This window comes from Caenorhabditis briggsae (assembly GCF_000004555.2).
Source record: "Caenorhabditis briggsae complete genome, chrV, whole genome shotgun sequence".
NCBI lineage: Eukaryota > Metazoa > Nematoda > Chromadorea > Rhabditida > Rhabditidae > Caenorhabditis > Caenorhabditis briggsae.
In genome coordinates this window covers 15453226-15471952 of record NC_013488.2, presented here as the reverse complement: position 1 = coordinate 15471952, position 18727 = coordinate 15453226, and the positions used below count along the sequence as shown (strand labels likewise).

Sequence of the window (18727 nt, the reverse complement as noted above, 5' to 3'; positions counted from 1 at the left end):
ATATTTCCAATTAACAGAATCACTTCGCCAAATCTCTCGATGCCATTTTTTTTTGAAATTTGATTTGAATGTCTTTGAAGACTTTGATAGCATTGATAGTCGCTCTATTAGAGGTTTTACGGTGTCTTGACAGTAATTTCGCATTCTTCAAAATGTGCAAACTTCTCAATGGGCTCTACCGTATAACAGTCGGAAATATCTAGCTGTTTTGCATTTTTCCATTGTTCAGTTTCAACTACTTGATCCAAATTAACCATTGGTCTCTCAAATTCTTGTGCGTGGAAAATTGAAATACGTTCAAGCTTATCCGAATTGATATGTGGTAAAACTGGCATGATCTCGTGTTGGTGACTAACCAAAAAACGCATATTCGCAACTTTGAGAGAATATTTCCGGGAGACGAAATTGTTATGGAGTTGATTCAAAAACTCTGAATGCGCCTCTTCCCAGACCTCATTGTCGATCATCATATCATCTCTCATGCTATCCAAACCCAAATGAATATTTTTGTCACTTCCTTTTGATGTTTCAAAATAATATCCAGATCATTCCAAACATTTCGATGAGCATATATAGTAGTATACCTAGCTCCAGTTTTCGAATCTTCCAGAATTAACTCAACGTCATATGGCCGCACTGTGACAATGATTCTCGTCATATAAGATGATGGAACGACTTCATCAATAAAATTTCGTAAATCATGGCAAACTTTTCGCATTCTCAATCTTAAAGATTGAGTCGTATTTTGAGCATAGGAAAATATAAGTAACTTACATTGATCGGAAATCCAAGTGATCCATAACAGCAGACAATACAACACCAGGCATTTCATTCAGAGATTTTTCAGATGACATTTTTGACTGGAAACAGGGAGAGAGTTGATAGAATAATCGTGCGAAACAGTATTTCAATGAGGGAAAAGAAATGTGGCTGTGCTCTACATGGAAAAGGAAAAACGTTGGAAATCGAGAACAATTATGATGAGGCAATTTTTGTGTTTGATAGTTCGCTTATCAGTTGTATGCATTCGGGTAAACAAAAAAATCAATGTGTGAAAGTGAAAGTGGTTATTTAAATATTTCAATAATTCCAAAAAAATCGGAATTTCAGATATTCGAAAATTGAAATAAAAAGGTTAACTTCAAAGGAATGAACACAGAAATATTTTCGGGTTTTTTGTGAGACGAGAGTGTGCATTCTGAACGCTGAACAGTCATCGTTTTTCACACAGCGCGTCGCTATCGTTCCGCTTTCATGCAAGACTTCAGTCGGCTCGTAACAATGCGGCACTTCCAACTATGGGTTCCCCCATCCTTTCAGCTTCATCATTAGTAACTCAAAAACAGGATTCAAAATGTATATCGAGAAACTAGTTGAATAATACACATCCACCACATAAAACATCTTCTAATCAAACAACAACATTGATCCTTCTTTTAAGTTTTATGCGAGAAAAATTCACTTGCATAATGAATTCACTTGCATAATGGGGTATCATAACTAGAAAATTGTCCTCGGTTCCGGGAATTCTTTTGTACCAAGTCCTTTCCCTGATAATACCGTCAAATAATATCTCGAACCAGCACTTCAATTCCTCGGATTCGTAACGTGACTCGTATTGAAGCGTGAAAGATTTTAGAGACTGATGGTTCAGGAGTATCTAAATTTTTTATTTAAACAGTTTAGGGATTTCAAATAACACAAACCTCTATCAGATGACGGAAAAATTCCAGTGAAATCGTGTTGACAGTAATTTCACATTCCTCAAAATGTGCAAACTTTTCGATGGGCTCTACCGTATAACAGTCGGAAATACTCACAAGGGAAGTATTTTAGAAAGGCTTTGAGAATTTTCTGAAACTTTGGTCTATAGTACTTTCGAACATGCTGATTAAAGTGCTGTTGTTATTTTTTCCCCTTATCCACTCACAAAAAAGTTTAGGCTCTTAAAGTGATTTCAGTACTAATTTCTCACTTTTGGAGTGAGTTGTCAGATTTTTTTTGCACTTTTCCACTGTTCAATTTCAACTACTTTATCCAATTTAAGCATTGGTCTCTCAAGTTCTTGTGCGTGGAAAATTGAAATACGTTCAAGCTTCTCAGAATTCATATAGGGTAAAATTGACATGATCTCGTGCTGATGTCTGATCAAAAAACGCATATTCGCAACTTTGAGAGGATATTTTCGGCCGACCAAATTGTTATGGAGTTGATTCAAAAATTCCGAACGCGCCTTTTCGCAGACCTCTTTGTCAACCTTCTCTTCCTGATTATGAAACCCCACAAAGAATGTTTTCTCAACCCCCTTTTGGTGTTTCAGAATAATATTCAGATCATTCCAAATATTTCGAAGAGCACATACCTTATCATACCGAACTTCAGTTTCCGAATCTTCCAGAATTAACTCAACGTCATATGGCCGCACTGTGAGAAGGATTTTTGTCTTAGAAGAAGATGGAGCGACTTTATCAATAAAAACTCGGAAATCATGACAAACTTTTCTCATCATCATACTGTAATAAATCCGTCGTAATTTGCCCATGGGAAAATATAAATAACTTACATTGATCGGAAATCCAAGGGATCCATAACAGCTGACAAGACAACGGGCATTTCATTCAGAAGCTTTTCAGACGACATCCTGAAAAAGTGAAAAAACTGATATTTGTGGGAAAAAATTTCTTCTTTGTGACAACAATTTCTCTTTGAAAAAGAAAAAGAAATGAGGCTGTGCGAAATCGCAATCTTCTGGAGGTGATTCATCGTGGAATGGGCATCGCTTCCCCCGCAATCACATTCCTCTATTAATTTATTTTAGACTGTAATCAGTAGAAAACCCGATCTATTGTATCACATTTATCGTCCAATAAACCATTTAGAACTAAATGCAGTACATCACTATGACAGAAATAGAGGTGGGTGAGATAGAAAGAAGAAAGAAAGTGAGAGAGAGAGAGAGAGAGAGAGAGAGAGAGAGAGAGAGAGAGAGAGAGAAGAGAAGAGGGGGAAAACTATAGAAGCAAAATCAAGCAACGACACTCCGCTATTCCGTTTTAAATCATCGGAGTTAAGTGTGAGCAATCGGTCTCGTGTTCTTGGCGCTCGTTTCAGATAGTTTTTACCAGTTTTGAAATTAATTTGTAGTTCTATTTTTTGTCGTTCAGTCTAAACTTTTTTAAATAAATTTTTTTGTTACAAATTCCAGTGGATTTTTTTTTCACGGGAGTGTGATAGTCCGGAAAATTAGTTATTACTGTGAGGTTCAATTTTTTCCTTTTTTGTCTTTCCGTCTCAAAAACGAATAATTTTCCATGTTTCCATCATCTATTTCCATCTCCACTCATCGTGTGATAAAACGTCCACTTTTTTATTTGCTTTCATTCCTTTCTCAAATGTCAACTTTCTCCTCTCCTTTTTTATCAGTTTCTTCAATTCTCATCGTTTTATTTCCGATTCTTTTTTGATTTCACATTCGTTTTCAGACAAAATGCCAACTCTCAACGAAATGCCTGAAGTAGTTTTAACTGATATAATGGACTACTTGGATTTTCGATCAATGTAAGTCCCACATATTTTAGGACTTAAATTTTACAGCAACATTTTAGAATGTTGCTTCGAAAAGTTTGCCGTGATTTTCGCACTTTTATTGACGAACTCGTACCATCTTCTTCCATAATCGGACTGGGATTGACAGTGGATCAAGAGAGGATTGAGTTGGGATTAGAAGACTCGCTTGCTGAATTCCGGAAAGTAACATATTCTAAACCAGACCAAGAAATGAACTTCTGGAAAAATTTGGAAATGATTCTCAAACATCAAAAGTCTCATTTGGAATATTTTACTGTAGATCTGGAGCCACCAGAAGAACATAAAACGTTAGATCAATCTATTCTGGAGAAATTGCATTCTGTGTTCCTTGACAAGCTCCAGAATATACTCACCTCCCGAAAAATCCCATTAAAAACCGCGAGTTTCAATTTGGTGATGGGAGATCAAAACGAGATCATGAAGATTTTGCCAAATATCGATTCGGAGAAGCTGGAGGAGATTTTAATTTTCCCTGCGACAGGACCACATATGCGAGTGTTCAAATTGGATCAAGTAGTCGAAACTGAGCAATGGAAAAATGCGAAAGAGCTGGGAACGGCGAACTTTATGGTGGAGGAACCGTTGGAGAAATTCACACATTTTGAAAGATGTCGTATTTGTGTTGACACAATTTCACTGGAGTTGTTGCGTTCGTTGAAAGAGGTTCGTGTGATTTTTTAATTTTTGATCTACAGTACCAAAAAATACGATATTTTGACTTTTTCAGTGGAAAAGAGTCAACTTGAAAGTCCTGAAAAAATAGTCCAGAATTTTCTATTTGTCTTGAAATTCCAGAGTATATCAGTCAAAAATCGAAGATCATTTTTGCAACTGACAACTTTAAAAAATATTCTTTGAAGGCTTTCAATATTCTCGAAATTCTAGAAAAATTCGGTCGATTCGTTTTTTCTGGATTTTTCTGAACATTGGCACCCATATTTCAGTTATTATGGGTCAATAAAATTTCAGATTTTCTTCAATCACCCAACACTGGAATATTTTGAACTTCATCACGAACCACATTACAAAGGCAGAGAATTGAAACATTGGTTTGAGCAGTTATTCGAAGGAACCTATCCAGATGAGGTTTATCAAGATCGTTGGTACTCCAGAATACCAGGAAATCCAGAAGACGTTCTATCAATTCGAGCCAGCTACTTCGATTGGATCACTTTTTCTCGTTGCAAATTTTCTGACACACAGATCAACGATGATATCATTTGAACTGAAATTTTTTGATAATGAACAAATTCTTTTTTTTTTTAGATCTTGTGTCTATTTTTGGAATTAATTGTTTTCTCACTATCAGATATCTTTTTCGCAATGTTTAATTTTTAAATTTTCAAAACCTAATTTTCTATACAGATGACATCTCTCAATAAAATGCCCGACATTGTTCTGTCCGCTATAATAGAAAACCTGGATTATCGATCATTGTAAGCCTTTTTAATCAAAAAATTTCAACAACAAAAAAAAAACAAATTTCAGAATGATCCTCCGTAAAACTTGCCACGATATTCGAAACTTTATCGACGATTCTATTCCGGCGTCTTCAATAACTGAGATTCAACTTAATGTGAATCCTGAACAAGTAGTTTTGGAATTCATGTATTCCGAATCTGTGTCGCAAGAAAAATTGTATTCATTATGTGGTCAGGAAGCTTTTGATCTCTTTTGGAAGGACTTTGAAATTATTCTAAAACATCAAAAACTCATTCTTAAAAGTTTTTCTGTAACTTTGGAGTACAGAAATGGTCTCAATAAGCTCGAAGCATCAGTTAGAGAGCGTGTGAATCTAAGATTCCTGAGCCAATTGAAAGCTCTTTTAGAGCCTCGAAGACGTCCATTACAAGTTGAAAAACTCGATTTAATTATGGGAGATCAGGAAAAAATCATGTGTGTTCTACCGTATATTGATGCAGATAAGATCAATGAAATCATGATTTATCCGGGACCGAAAAGAGAAACGGTAGTGTTTCCATTGGATAAAGTCGTTGAAACTGAGCAATGGAAAAATGCGAAAAAGCTCGCAACAAGCAATTTTGTAGTGGTGGAGCCTATCGAGAAATTCACTCATTTTGATAATTGCCGCATTTTTATGGATACGATTTCTGTGGAGATGATTCAAAAATTGAAGGAGGTGGGTGGTGTTGACCAGTGTGTTTTTTTTCAAACGTTCGAATTACTTAATTTCGGCAGTGCGTTATTTCGGAGTAGTAGTATTTTTCTTTTTCTAGGGAATTCGAACATGGTGGCTTATTTCTGCAAGTTTAGTTTTCTAGGCCACTATTCAAAGTGACCTAGAAATGACCTGACATCCCCTTTTTTTGTTTTCCAAAGGTCATTTACCATGCTGTGGAGTTAGAAAACTCTGCTTGAGAAAGTTAGGCCAGCATGTTAAAATAATCCAGAAAACACATCGGGAGAACTCAAGAAACCCCCTAATTTATTTTTCAAAAAATACTTCGACGCTCCGAAATAACGTACTGCCTCCAGATTAGTTTGAGTTCTTCCCGATGTGTTCTCTGGGGAATATTAACATGATGGCCTAACTTTTGCAAGTCGAGTTTTCTAGGCCACAATTGTAAATGACCCAGGATACATACCAGCTAAATATCAGGCTATTTCTATGCAATAATAATAATAATAACATATTTATTTGCAATGCATGGGGGGAAATCGATAGATAATTTGGCAAGAAATGGGACCTGTACAAATAAAAAAGTAAAATGACCAGACGGACCGACTAGAGTCCTGTAGGTCAAGTGGGAGGGATCAGAATATCATAAGGAATCGCTCCTACTCGCTTAGCAAACGCCACCGGACTGAGCTTAGAATTTATCACCTTACATACACGGTTCCACATAGACAAGTTTCTGTGAAGGAAGCAGTCAAAGTGTTGACCGTTGATTTTGAACAAATACGGGGCTCTGTTAGAATGGCTGGGAAGAATGTAGGACGACATAGAGGGAAAATGGTATGAGTTTATAACAATTTTGTGATAGGTACGAAGAACTAGAAGGGTGCGGCGATGAAGGGTGGTTAGCATAGAGAACTGGGATAGGCGATCGGTGTAGGAATTGAAGGGCATATTACATCTCTGAAAGACTTTTCTGGTGAAAAAACGAAGAGGAGATTCTAGTTTATTGGCAAGTGTGGCATTGGATGGATCGAAAAGTTCACAACCGGATAAACATTGATGACGGAGAAACTCAACTTGCAAAAGTTAGGTCACCATGGTAAATGGTCTAGAATACGCACCGGGTTAATATCACATTTTTTCTAGACCATAAACGCTAGTGACCTAGAAAACTCAACTTGCAATAGTTTAGCCACCATTGAAATGGCCTAAAATCCACATGGTGCGTTTTTTAGAGCATTTATCCTAGTGGCCTAGAAACTTTAGCAGGTGAATGTCAGGTCCTTTTCGGATCATCAATTACGGTTTTTTGTGGCCTAGGAAAATCTTGTTGGGAAAACTAGGCCAAAGATTTTTTAATCAAAATCTTCCCATTTTCCAGAATCTTCTCTTCTCCAAAACTCTCAAATCCTTTGAACTCAATCACCGACCACATTATCAATCTCCAGAACTAACGCACATATTTCGGACTGTTTTCGATGGGAGCTTTCAAGATGACGTCTACGAGGACTGTTGGTTCTCCAGAATTCCTGGGGATAATGAACATGCGTTGGTCATTCGATCATGCTACTACTCATGGATAACTTTTTCTCGTCGGGAATGGTTTATGATTAAGCCGAATTATGAGCGATTTAATTAGATTTGTCTGGATCTTTGGTTCTGAAAAGCATAAATAAATTTTGACATTGTTCGTTTGAATTCTGTTTTTCGAACTTTGAGATTCGATTTCTCTTCAAATATTTTCGTTTTTCTACCAAGCTGTTTATTAAAGGTGGGGGGACATGAGAAAAATAATGTTGTCGAAATTCCGTTCAAATATGCTCCTCGAGGAGTTGAACTTGTCGAGGCGAGTGATGAAGGTGCGGCGCCGCTACCGACTGAGCTACGCGTGCAAAGAGAAAGCCGCTGCCCGATTGCATACATAAAGGCGAGGGCGACAGCTGTACGCAGAGTGACATTAAGCGTTGTACACCGTTACGGTAGAATGCATACTCTGGCCCCAAAAATCCCCCGTAAAATCTCCTGTCCCCCCACCTTTAAGATCCATTTTCAGAAAATGTCACTAACCGACATTCCGGACCTCGCCATTACCACGATTCTTGAAAAATTGGATTTCAGATCAATGTAATTACAATTTTTTGATTTACTTCAATTTTTCAGAAATTTAAAAATTTTCAGACTAAATCTTCGAAATGTTTGTCACGGCTCACGAAAACACATTGAAAATACTATTCCTCCATTGTGGATAAGTAGAATCAAGATTACCGTAGCAACGGATAAAATTGACTTACATCTGGAAGATGTTGGATCTAGCAACTACAGTATCAGATATCTAGAAGAAGGGGTCGAAACCTTTTGGGATGATTTCCAGCGTCTTTTGAAACATCAGAAAAGCTCTCTGAACTATTTCAATCTGGTTTTACATTTTCAAGCGGACGAGAAATTGAAAGAGAAAACTATCTTGGATAAAGTGTATTCTGAATTCTTGCAACGGCTTCAAAGCCTTTTAAAATCTCAAAAACATCCACTTAAAGTCCAAAAACGCTGTTTAATTGTTGGAGATCAAAACGAAATTATGTCGATTCTTCCATATCTCGATTCAAAAGAATTGGAGGTACTATCTATTTTTCCTGGAAGAGGAGAGCATATGCAAATTTTCAAATTAGATCGAGTGGTAGAAAGTGAGCAATGGAAAAGAGCTTAGGAGCTGGAGACGGTGAATTTTATGGTGGAGGAGCCGTTGGAGAAATTTGCACATTTTTCGAATTGTCGAATTCATATTGTACAAACTATTTCCCAGGATATTATCGAGATGTTGAATGAGGCTAGTTTGATTATTATCGTTAAACCTGTATTAAAAGGGCGTACCTTTTCTAAAGCACCGACGGAGTATTCTTCCATTACAGGGGCTCTTCAATTAGGGGGCAAACAACACAATTCTGAGAGGAACTTTCTATTACAGGGCCTTTCTACAGGTTTCCCGTTAGTTTCATCAAGTTTCAAACGGTATGAAGACTACTGTATTTGCTCTAATAGAAGCCCACTGAAACGGTCAACTTCAAGCTTAGTTATCTTGATTCCTGCGAAAGATATCAAAAAGTTATCGACTGATAAATGATTTATCAGAATATCACCAATATTTTATCAGTTGACACATTTTTGGTATCTGTCACAGAAACCGAGATAAATTAGCTGAAAGTTGACGGTTTGGGAAATCTATGAGAGAAAATACGGTACCGGTTGTTTTAAGAAACACGATTGCCCAAAGACCAATAAGAAGACTTATTTCCAAAACATTTATTTCCAGAACATCTAAAAAATTTTCAGAGTCTCCAAGAATCCCCGAATCTCCAAACTTTTGATCTTCACTTTGAGCCAGATCACAGTTCACTCGTACTACGAAGAATGATCAGAAATGTGTTCAGAGAGGCATATGTTGATGAAACATCTCTAACAGATTGGTATTCCCGGATCCCTGACTCTCCAGAATATATTCTGTCGGCTAGATCCAGTTATTTCTCATGGATCACTTTTTCTCGGTCTAAAATGTAATTTTGTAGCTTTTATGTTAACATAAATTGTTCTAAATTTTTACAAAATTTTTATTTTTATCGTTTTCTGTGTGTTCGCAGTATCATATTTTGACTGTTTCCTTTTTTCAGTAATTCTAAAACTGCGTTTTCAGATGACTTTACTTTTGATTCAACTTCCAGAAAATGTTCTTGTACAAATAATGGAAGAACTAGATTTTCGCTCTTTGTGAGTCTACGATTTTTTTTTTCCAAAATTAAGACTTCGGGAAAGTTATCCGACCGACCGACCGCCGACCGATTACTCGCATTTGCGCGTCGACGTGCCAGAGAGTGTTTGCGTACGCGGCATTTTATTTTACGACACAGTAATCAATGAATGCTTCTTGTGTCGTAAAATAAAATGCTGCGTATGCAAACACTGTCTGTCGGTGGGCAGTCGACAATCTTCGACCGACCAATATGAAAGTCTTAATCGAAATTTCGTTTAGGGTCTCCCTTCGAAAAGTTTGCCACGACCTCTGTAACTTTATTGATGACGTCATTCCCTCATCTGGCATATCCGAAATCTATGTCAGAATCAACACAAAAAAGATATCTCTAAGATTTATGGATGACAATATCGATTTTCTTGATAAATCGATTCAAATCAATTATCACAATCATAAGAAAGGATGCTCAACGGTGAAAAATTCAAGTGGTGGGAAAAAGAAAAAACGAGTTGGATTGGAAGATTTCGTTATTTTCTTCTGGCAAGACCTCGAGACAGTTTTGAAGCATCAGAAATCGATTTTGAAGAATTTCAGTCTGGTTTTGGAGCATTATGAGGAGAAGATGTTGGAGAAAAAAGATCAGATTTTGACAGAATTTTCCAAAGAAATCATGGAAAAAATCAAGGAGAACTTGACATCTAGAATAGTTCCCTTGAAAGTCAAAGAAATCGATTTTGGGATAATAGATCAAATGGAGATGTTGCAAATCCTTCCATTCATAGACTCCAAAACTGTGGAAAAAATCTCAATTGGAAATTCGAAAGGAATGGGACCTCAAAATATAAAAATCGATGACATCACAAAGTTGAAGCAGTGGAAATCAGCAAGCGAAATCAAAATCAATCACGATTTTTATATTTCAGAGTCAATTTCAAGTTTTGCACATTTCCAAAAAGTGGAAATTCATATGAAAATGATAGGTTCAGATGCAGTTCGAGTTTTGAGACAAGTAAGGGATTCCTCAAAATTTCAAACTAAAAAACTATTATTTGATTTTCCAGACTTTTCAAAGTTCTCCAAACATGGATCATTTCGAAATTTACTACGATCCATCAAGGGAAAGGCAAGACTTGAGAACACTATTTGGCCATCGGTTCGATGGAAGTTACGAAGATGAAAATGGAGGAGCGAGGTGGATTTTCAAGATTCGTGGAGACCCAAAAAATGTGATATCGATTCAAACCAATATGCATTCTTGGTTGTGTATAACTAGAGTTCAATTGGCCGATATTCCGAATCTACGACTTCATTGAATTAAATTAAAAATAATTTTATTGGACTTCCGATGGCTTTTCGTTATCAATTTCGATTTTTTTGTTTCCTTTTTCAAATACACTCATTTTAGATATCTTTTGTTTGCACTTATTGTTCAAATCAAATTGGTCCCTTCAGAAGACCTAGATTTATCTTTCAAAATTATCGTAAGCGCACTAAAAATGCCCCCTACCAAATCATCCAATTTGAAGCCATTTATTTCATTTCCAGTAAAAGATTTTAAAAAGTTGTCAACTGATAAAAAGTTTATAATAATATCAAAAATATTTTGTCAGTTGACATCTTTTTGATATCTTCTACAAGAACCGAGATAGAGAGGCTCAAAGATAATACGGCGTTCTGAAAAATCTGGATTTTCGTGCAATTATTCGCTAAAGTATTTTGGCAAAATGTACTTTTTGAGATTATCAAATCTGATGATGGTGAATTAATTCAGAACATGTGTTCCAGAAAACCCCAGTATTCAATAAACGTTCATTAATCATAACTTCATACATGTTCAGAAAGTTACAGCTCGATTAGTTGTATTTGAAATACCACGGTTTGACGGATCCACAGAAGCACTTTTCGGACTCAATTGCTTTTGGAAAATTCCTGAAACATTATCATATTGTTTTCCACAAGGTGTATGAATGAATGGTTGACTAATGAATCTTACAAATTTTCAGGTTTTTTGGGTTTTTTCAATAGAATTTTTCCCTAATAGAAGCCCACCCAAATCGTCAACTTTGAGCTCAATTATCTTAATTCCTGCAAAAGACAAAACAACTTGTCAACTGGTCAAAAATTGGTGACATTATGATAAACAATTTATCAGTTGACATATTTTTGTTATCATTCACAGGAATCGAGATAATTGAGCTCAAAGTTGACAGTCTGGGTGGGCTTAAATTAAATGAAATACGGTATGAAAGAATCCTTCTATTTCAATAATTTTTCAAGCTCCTTTTTGGAGGACCCTTCTAGTAGAGGGAACTTCTATTAAAGAGACCCTTCAAATACAAGTTCTACATACAGTATCAACTTCTTTTTGAAGCTTACCTTTGATAGCTTGTCTATACGGCTTAATAATAATCAAACTTGGCAATGGATCAATTGCAGGAAACATTGAAATTGTAATAGTTATCAATTCTCCATAAACAGGAAACGCCGAACCAAAACATGAGCTCAGATAGATTACTGTAGTAGGCAAATGAATCAGAATAAGTGGAATTATAGTTTGAATAATTAGGGAATAAAATAGTTGAGCCTGCATCTTTTTCGATGGACCAGAAACAGTTTCTTGGAACTTTTTCATAGCGAAATACGTTTTTAACCCGAAGTAAATCATTGTGAAGAATGATATGCTCTGAAAAAACTTTCTCAAGTTTTGGGAAAATATCTAAAGCTCAAAAATTACCACTGAGGAGCACAGAAATATGATTCCGTAAATTTGCATCCAATCCAATTCTGATATTTCTGCATCTGGCGCTGATTTAAAAAGATATGATGAAAAATATAATAGTTTGTTTTTATCCGAATTTTCAGATTCGGCAAGTTTCCTTCTGAAAATGTTCGATTCCAGTTACAGTAACCTACATTTCTCACCTCACAAAGTGATCCATAACGTCGCTGAGTTGCCAGAAAAAATCAATGGCAAAAGCGAAGAAGAATCCAGATAATACTGGAATACTAATCCATAAGACAATCGAGTAACCAGTGGTCCATGCTTTGTTTCTGGAACTTACCGATGAATGAATTTGATTAATATACATTCTCTAACCCTGTCACAGTTAAATAACGATAAACAAAATGGATCCCAAAACTGGCAAGAGCTATACCAAACGATCCGCCCCATATCACTGAAAAAGTATTTTAAAAATGACAAAAACAATTCCAGCCCTTGAAGAATTGAACTTGCAAGCTAAATAATGGAAGTACCACGTCGCTACCGGCTGAGCTACGCGGTCGCAGGTACTGTATGCGTTCACTTTGGGAGCAATTATCTCGGTTCCGATAAGAAATATTTAAAAACCGTCAATTAATAAATTGTTTGTCATAATATAACTAATATTCAATAAGAGGACACATTTTTGATATCCCTCACAGGAACAGAGATAAATTTGCTCAAAGTTGACAGTTAGGGGGATCAGTCCATTAGAGACTTTTCGGTACTTGCACTTTGAGATAAAATATCTCGGTTCTTTCAAAAGATATCAAAAATTTGTCAACTGATAAATTGTTTATCACGACATCACCAAAATTTTATCAGTTGACAGATTTTTGATATCTCTCATAGGAACCGAGATAATTGAGCTCAACGTGCACGAATAATTCAAATAAAACTTACACATCAGTGGATAAGAAATATTCAGGGGAAGCAAAGAGCGTTCAGCACTAATTGCTGTTAGAAATATTGTATTCATTGTGAAAACTTTCTGAAAAAAAAATCGAAAAAAATTCGGTTGCTGCACATTCAATTTCTTACCGGGTGTATTAATAAGTCAATAAGCGCGTACAAAATCTCAAAACTCGACATAAATATCATAAGATATTTATAAGATCCCATAGTTTTTGGAGATTTCGTGATAATGAGGAAAATCAATAAACCATTGGTTATCAGGGAGATAATTGCGAGAATATTCTGAACGAGGAACATTTTCTAGGGAATAAACTTTTTATTCGATTCTTAAAGATTTTATACACTTGTTATTGTCATATTTCTTTTCAATTTCCGTAGTAGTATTTGTATCTCGTGCTATAAAATAATTGGAAAAGCATCAGTCGTTAGAATAGCAGAAAAGTTCGTTGTTTTTTAAAGAATCTGCTAGACAGTCAATACAGAAGACGAATACAAACATCACTAAAGACTATACATCATTATGATTAATGCATTTTTCCAGATTTTTAGTGTTCAGTGAACCGCAAATTTTCGATTTGTGATGTTGATCGAGCCATAATAGTGAGCAAGCTTTCATGACGATAAAATTTGGAAAAATATGCAAAAAACTTTGCATACCGCACTTGATGTAAGTTCATCCGTCGCTCGTCCGCTTTTCGTCCGATTGGCACTATTGTTCTTACCGGAAATGTTCTAACAGAAGACAACCTTATACGTGCACTTTGAAATCTTTCGCCTCGGTTTTTATAAGAGATATCAAAAAAACTGTCAACTAATAAATTATTTATCATAATATCACCAGTATTTTAACTGTTCACATATTTCTGATATCTCTCATAAAAACCGAAATAAATTGGCTCAAAGGGATATTTAGGAGATCAGTCTATTAGAGCGTTTTCGGTACTTGTCCTTTAAGCCCATTTATCTCGGCTCTTTTATAAGATATCAAAATTTTTTGAACTGATAATTTATTCATCATAATATCACCAATATTTTTCATAAAAGTTTGATATCTCCTCTAGGAACCAGGGTTGCAATCTGACGGGCTGGCCGGCGGGCCGGCCCGGCCCGAGGGAAAAAAACCAGGGCCCGGCCCGGCCCGGCCGGCCGGCAATTAATTTATATTTGAACGCTCGCCATTTTTATTTGCAACGATGCTCCGATATGACGAGGCGCGCATTGTTTAGCAGCCCGTGTCGATTTACGGGGGTTTGTTTTGTTTTTTTTTCGACATCCACTTCTTCGGAAATCTCAAGATATCTCTCCGAGTACTACGATCCTTCAACGAACGAATCGGTTGAGGAGTATTGGAAAAGAAAAAGATTCGAATACCCCGGACTGTACTCAGCAGCACTTTTCGTTTTTTCGATTGTTCCCAGTGAAGCCATGTGTGAGACTACGTTCAGCACTGCGTCGTTTTTGTTAGATAAAACAAAAACAAGATTACTGTACAAGCGTGTGGAGATGGTCGTTCTGGGTTCGCAAATAGCCACGAAATTTCCACACTGGCTCGACTGATTCTCTCACTAATTGTAGTGATTTTTCTAGTTAATTTTATGTTACTTTTCTATATTTTTTGTTGGATTGGTTGATATGAGCTTTAATTTTCTCCCCCGGTTTCCATTTCTTTGTTTCCCCTTGTTCATTTATACGGTTTTTACATTGTTATGCTACTTGTTAAGAAATAAATTAAAATAATTCTTCAATAATTTCTGTTTTTTCTTAAATTCGAACGGGCCGGGCCGGGCCGGGCCGGAGAAAAAATAATCTCGGCCCTTTTTTTTTTTTTTTGAAGTCCAAACTTCAACATTTCAAAAATTTTGTAGTTGATGAAATCACTAAAGATGAGCAACGTTTAGAAACCAAAGAGGCGCAGACAAGTAACATAAAACGACAATTTTATCAGTTTTGAATTCACAAATTTTCGAAACTCATTTTCAAATGACTGCTAGTTTTCAATCTAATTTTCCAATATGTAAAAGGCCAGATGTTGTTATTCGGGCAATCACAAAACAATCCGATTTCAAATCTGTGTGAGTTTTGTTTCTGAAAAATATTGAAAAATAACAAAAACTACAGGCTAACACTCAGCCAAGTATGTCGGAATTTTCGAAGGAAAAAAATAATTCACGGAATTGGTGAATCAAATCTTCCAAATACAAATTTCACCAGAATCCTCGTTTCGGCAATGATTCTTCAATTTGACTGCATGATTCTTAAATATGACTCTGAGCAGAAAACCGATGTTATTCAGTATTTGGACAAAGAAAATGGAGTTTGTGACAGAATGTTCGAGAAGAAACACACAAATTTGAAAGGCATAACTGCGTTGGATCTGGCCATGGGAGACCTAGAACGAATTTTAAAATTTCAAAAAACCGAACTGAATTCTCTATCGGTAACTGTGAATTGGTCTCCTCGCGATAGCACCCCGGTGGCCAGATTGTTCCCTGAAAAGCTGAAAAATGTGCTGAAATCAAAAATTATTAAAACCAAGAATTTGAACATATCCGCTTTTCGACAGAGTTATTTTATGGCAGTTATACCCTTTGTCGATTCTGAATTTCTTGAAAAACTTTCTATAAATCGTCCTGATGGTTTTAAACGCCGTGATAAAGATGCTTTTAATTTGGACATGGAAGAAATTGTAAGCACCGAGCAATGGAAAAAACTAGAACAGTTCGATTCTGGATCTTATAAATTTTCTCCGCCGCTGGAACAATTAGTCCATTTTTCTAATATCAACGTTCATCTGAATTCATTTTTGCTAAAAGATTTGAAGTTTTTGCGACAAGTGAGTTACGACATATTTTATCAAAATTTAAATAAACTTTCAGGCATTTTCAAAATCTTCAAACTTCAAATTCATATCAGCTATCAAGAGTTGAAAGATTTTGACGGTTTTGCAAACTTTTGGGGACAACATTGGAAACCTGGATTTCCGAAACGGCGAAACTTTTATAAGCGTCGTGAGGGGTTAATTATTTGTCATAGACCGGATGTTGAAAGCATTTCAATTCAGAAATAAGGAATACCCAAATGGGGCAGTTATTTAAAGGTGGGGGGACAGGAGATTTTTCGTAGTTTTTTTGTAGCTAGAGTATGCATTCTACCGTCACGGTGTACAACGCTTAATGTCACTCTGCGTACAGCTGTCGTCCTCGCCTTTATGTATGCAATGGAGCGGACGCTTTCTCTTTACCCGCGTGGCTCAGTCGGTAGCGGCGCCGCACCCTCAATCCTCGCCCCCCACAAGTTCAACTCCTCGAGGAGCGTATGTAAACGGGATTTCGAGAAATTTATTTTTTTTTTCATGTCCCCCACCTTTAAATAAAATGCAATTTTTAAATTTTTTCATGTTTATATTTTTCAATGTGAATATGAACCAAAAAACATTCTGACAATTCTGAAGCTTTAAATTTGGAAAGAAGGAGTTTGAAAATTTAATCGTCATTTTTTCGGTCAAATTGTTTTCTTTTCCGATTTTCTCGGATGTCATTTTTAGCTCGATTAGTCTTTTTTCCCGGTTGGTTTCAGACAATTGCACATTTTTCGCTCACTATTCTACACAAGATGACATGACTTCGTCAATGTGAAAGAATGGGTTTCCTGCTGGGTTAACCCATATGGCAAGTATGGCCCTCCCGCGGTATTTTGAAAAAGAACTGATTGAGGAGATTATCCACCCCCATCAAATGTTTGTTTGTTCTTTGGACACCTGTAACACGGAATCGACACCTAAACGAGCAGAAGACGTCGCATGCCTGCTGACGAGAGAGTATAGGATTGGAGAGAGCGCAGACACTGACCTGTCGAGAAGGGAAACTATTATACTGACCTCGTAACGAGCAGACGTACAACAGAAGGAACAAGGCATGAATGACACTTAGGTGGAGTACTGTAGGAGAGTTGTTGACGTTTTTCAAATCATATGGAACATCTAACTTTGCCTGAGGTAGGATTATCTCCGATACAAATTCTGGTACCGCGCATAGTACGTATGGATATAGGCAGACAGTTTATTTATAAATCAACAAATAGAGAATCTCAAAAAGAATAAGTAAAATTTGAAATTGGGATATTTGCGGATATCGATTCTAATGGTTGGAAGGAGTCAAGAACGATTGGGAAGGTGAATAGCGCAGGTTGAAATTGTTGCGATTTCGGTTTGGATGAGCAAGGTTTAAGAAGAGAATCAATCATGAAAACCGGGGAAGTTCTCAAACGCTGCTCAAATCCTTTGATTCTTCGCAACAGCTCTGCTGGTGGGACGACGTTTTTCCGGCGCCAGAGTCTTGTTTCCGGCTCCCTGACGTATTTTGCTTGATATCCATCATTCGTCCATTTGAATTGGAACTTGATCAATTTCCAATCACAGCTGACCTAGAAAAGTATTTTTTGAAGGTTTAACAATGCGATCGCCAAACCTCTTCTCTCAAAAGATGTCTCCAGCAGTTATCGATTTCCTTCACTCTTTCCATTTGCATACGAACATGGTCCCAGACTCGATAAGATTCTGATTCCACTCTCCTAAATTCGTCGGCCCTCCTTGACAAGTAGCTTAGTTTTTCAGTGAGATTCTCTTTTTGTTCATTCACTTCGTAAGATAGTTGATTAGAAATTACTGTAATGGTCGAGATTCCTCCATCAAATCGCTTCCACAATTCGTCGGGATTTGAGAGTTTTTGGCTCACATGATCACAAGAAGCAAACGTTTTTTGAAGTTCTTTGACAGAAATTTCGAAACTTTGTTTGATGCTAGATTGGGCCAAGAAAGAATCCAGCTTCCTTTTGATCATCATCAAGTTGTTTAGAATTTCCTGGCGCATCAGATAGTTGTATTCGTTTTTGAGATTGCAAATTCCAGTGTGCAAGCGATTTTTCTGGTCTCGAGACAACGCTTTATGAATAGACAACTTTCCCCATTGTGTCGGACGTTGCAGCAATGAAATATCAAAATGCGCTATGGCGATTTTTAGCTCTTTGAGATTCTGAAAAAGAATGAAATCTAGAGTTACGTAACAAGTTAGAAGTTTCTTACCATTGATTCAATAACCATTTGTTTCAAAAAGTTATATTTAGGTTCAGCAGAAGTTGGTGCATCACTCATTTTTTGCGGGTTTAGGGAGATGAGAACTCAAGAAAATATGCGGATAATAGTAACAAAGACACGAAAAGAAATTGGAGGATGTGCACATCGATAGACGGTCGGATGGGCGGTCCCTCCATGGCCCTCGGTGCTGCGTGTGCGCGATCATCTGCCCCCAATGAGGGCATCTGCCCAAAAGAGCACTTCGATAGCAATTCGTAGTGGTCGGAGATCTTTTTAAGTTTCAGCAGTGGCTAAGAACGACGACGTCGGAGATACGGGGGGCTTGAGGGACGAAGAAATGGTCTGTACTTGATTGATTTCGCATTGTGCACTGTTTAGTAGTGATTTCGGAATCTTAACTGTTTCTTCTTTTTGACAATCGCGGAAGAGTACTGTTGAAATTTTGAAAACTTTTCCAAAACCTACATATTAGTAATTCAATATAGTGGT

The 18727-nt window shown here is 36.7% G+C and overlaps 8 protein-coding genes across 8 annotated transcripts in view; 5 read left to right on the top strand and 3 right to left on the bottom strand.

The window, feature by feature from the left end:
* CBG04844 overlaps positions 1–2640 on the bottom strand; it is a gene marked incomplete at both ends in the record, with an annotated part of 3911 nt that extends 1271 nt beyond the window's left edge. Inside the window, 5 exons of the mRNA XM_002637971.1 lie at positions 557–725; positions 775–860; positions 1463–1660; positions 2363–2513; positions 2564–2640. Of these exons, the coding sequence (XP_002638017.1) occupies positions 557–725; positions 775–860; positions 1463–1660; positions 2363–2513; positions 2564–2640 (681 nt within the window). The remainder of the gene's footprint in view (positions 1–556; positions 726–774; positions 861–1462; positions 1661–2362; positions 2514–2563) is intronic.
* Positions 2641–3487: 847 nt separating this feature from the next.
* On the top strand, positions 3488–4812 carry CBG04843 (the record flags this gene model as incomplete). Its single annotated transcript, XM_002637970.1, has 3 exons — positions 3488–3558; positions 3606–4251; positions 4558–4812. The coding sequence occupies 3 exons, from the start codon at positions 3488–3490 to the stop codon at positions 4810–4812; spliced, it is 972 nt and encodes a 323-aa protein (XP_002638016.1).
* A 141-nt stretch (positions 4813–4953) lies between these two features.
* On the top strand, positions 4954–7367 carry CBG04842 (the record flags this gene model as incomplete). The annotated part of the gene is made up of 3 exons (XM_002637969.2): positions 4954–5024; positions 5077–5728; positions 7110–7367. 3 exons carry the CDS (start codon positions 4954–4956, stop codon positions 7365–7367), a joined length of 981 nt encoding a protein of 326 aa, XP_002638015.2.
* Positions 7368–7784: 417 nt separating this feature from the next.
* Positions 7785–9280, top strand: CBG04841 (the record flags this gene model as incomplete). Its single annotated transcript, XM_045238214.1, has 3 exons — positions 7785–7852; positions 7907–8342; positions 9056–9280. 3 exons carry the CDS (start codon positions 7785–7787, stop codon positions 9278–9280), a joined length of 729 nt encoding a protein of 242 aa, XP_045092779.1.
* Positions 9281–9413: 133 nt separating this feature from the next.
* Positions 9414–10783, top strand: CBG04840 (the record flags this gene model as incomplete). The annotated part of the gene is made up of 3 exons (XM_002637967.1): positions 9414–9487; positions 9750–10479; positions 10532–10783. 3 exons carry the CDS (start codon positions 9414–9416, stop codon positions 10781–10783), a joined length of 1056 nt encoding a protein of 351 aa, XP_002638013.1.
* A 521-nt stretch (positions 10784–11304) lies between these two features.
* CBG04839 lies at positions 11305–13443 on the bottom strand (the record flags this gene model as incomplete). The annotated part of the gene is made up of 7 exons (XM_045238213.1): positions 11305–11399; positions 11847–12153; positions 12205–12349; positions 12393–12521; positions 12568–12646; positions 13135–13222; positions 13273–13443. The coding sequence occupies 7 exons, from the start codon at positions 13441–13443 to the stop codon at positions 11305–11307; spliced, it is 1014 nt and encodes a 337-aa protein (XP_045092778.1).
* Positions 13444–15126: 1683 nt separating this feature from the next.
* Positions 15127–16073, top strand: CBG04838 (the record flags this gene model as incomplete). The annotated part of the gene is made up of 3 exons (XM_045238212.1): positions 15127–15218; positions 15265–15979; positions 16023–16073. The coding sequence occupies 3 exons, from the start codon at positions 15127–15129 to the stop codon at positions 16071–16073; spliced, it is 858 nt and encodes a 285-aa protein (XP_045092777.1).
* Positions 16074–17232: 1159 nt separating this feature from the next.
* On the bottom strand, positions 17233–18295 carry CBG27248 (the record flags this gene model as incomplete). Its single annotated transcript, XM_045238211.1, has 3 exons — positions 17233–17568; positions 17613–18176; positions 18227–18295. The coding sequence occupies 3 exons, from the start codon at positions 18293–18295 to the stop codon at positions 17233–17235; spliced, it is 969 nt and encodes a 322-aa protein (XP_045098356.1).
* Positions 18296–18727: the final 432 nt, after the last annotated feature.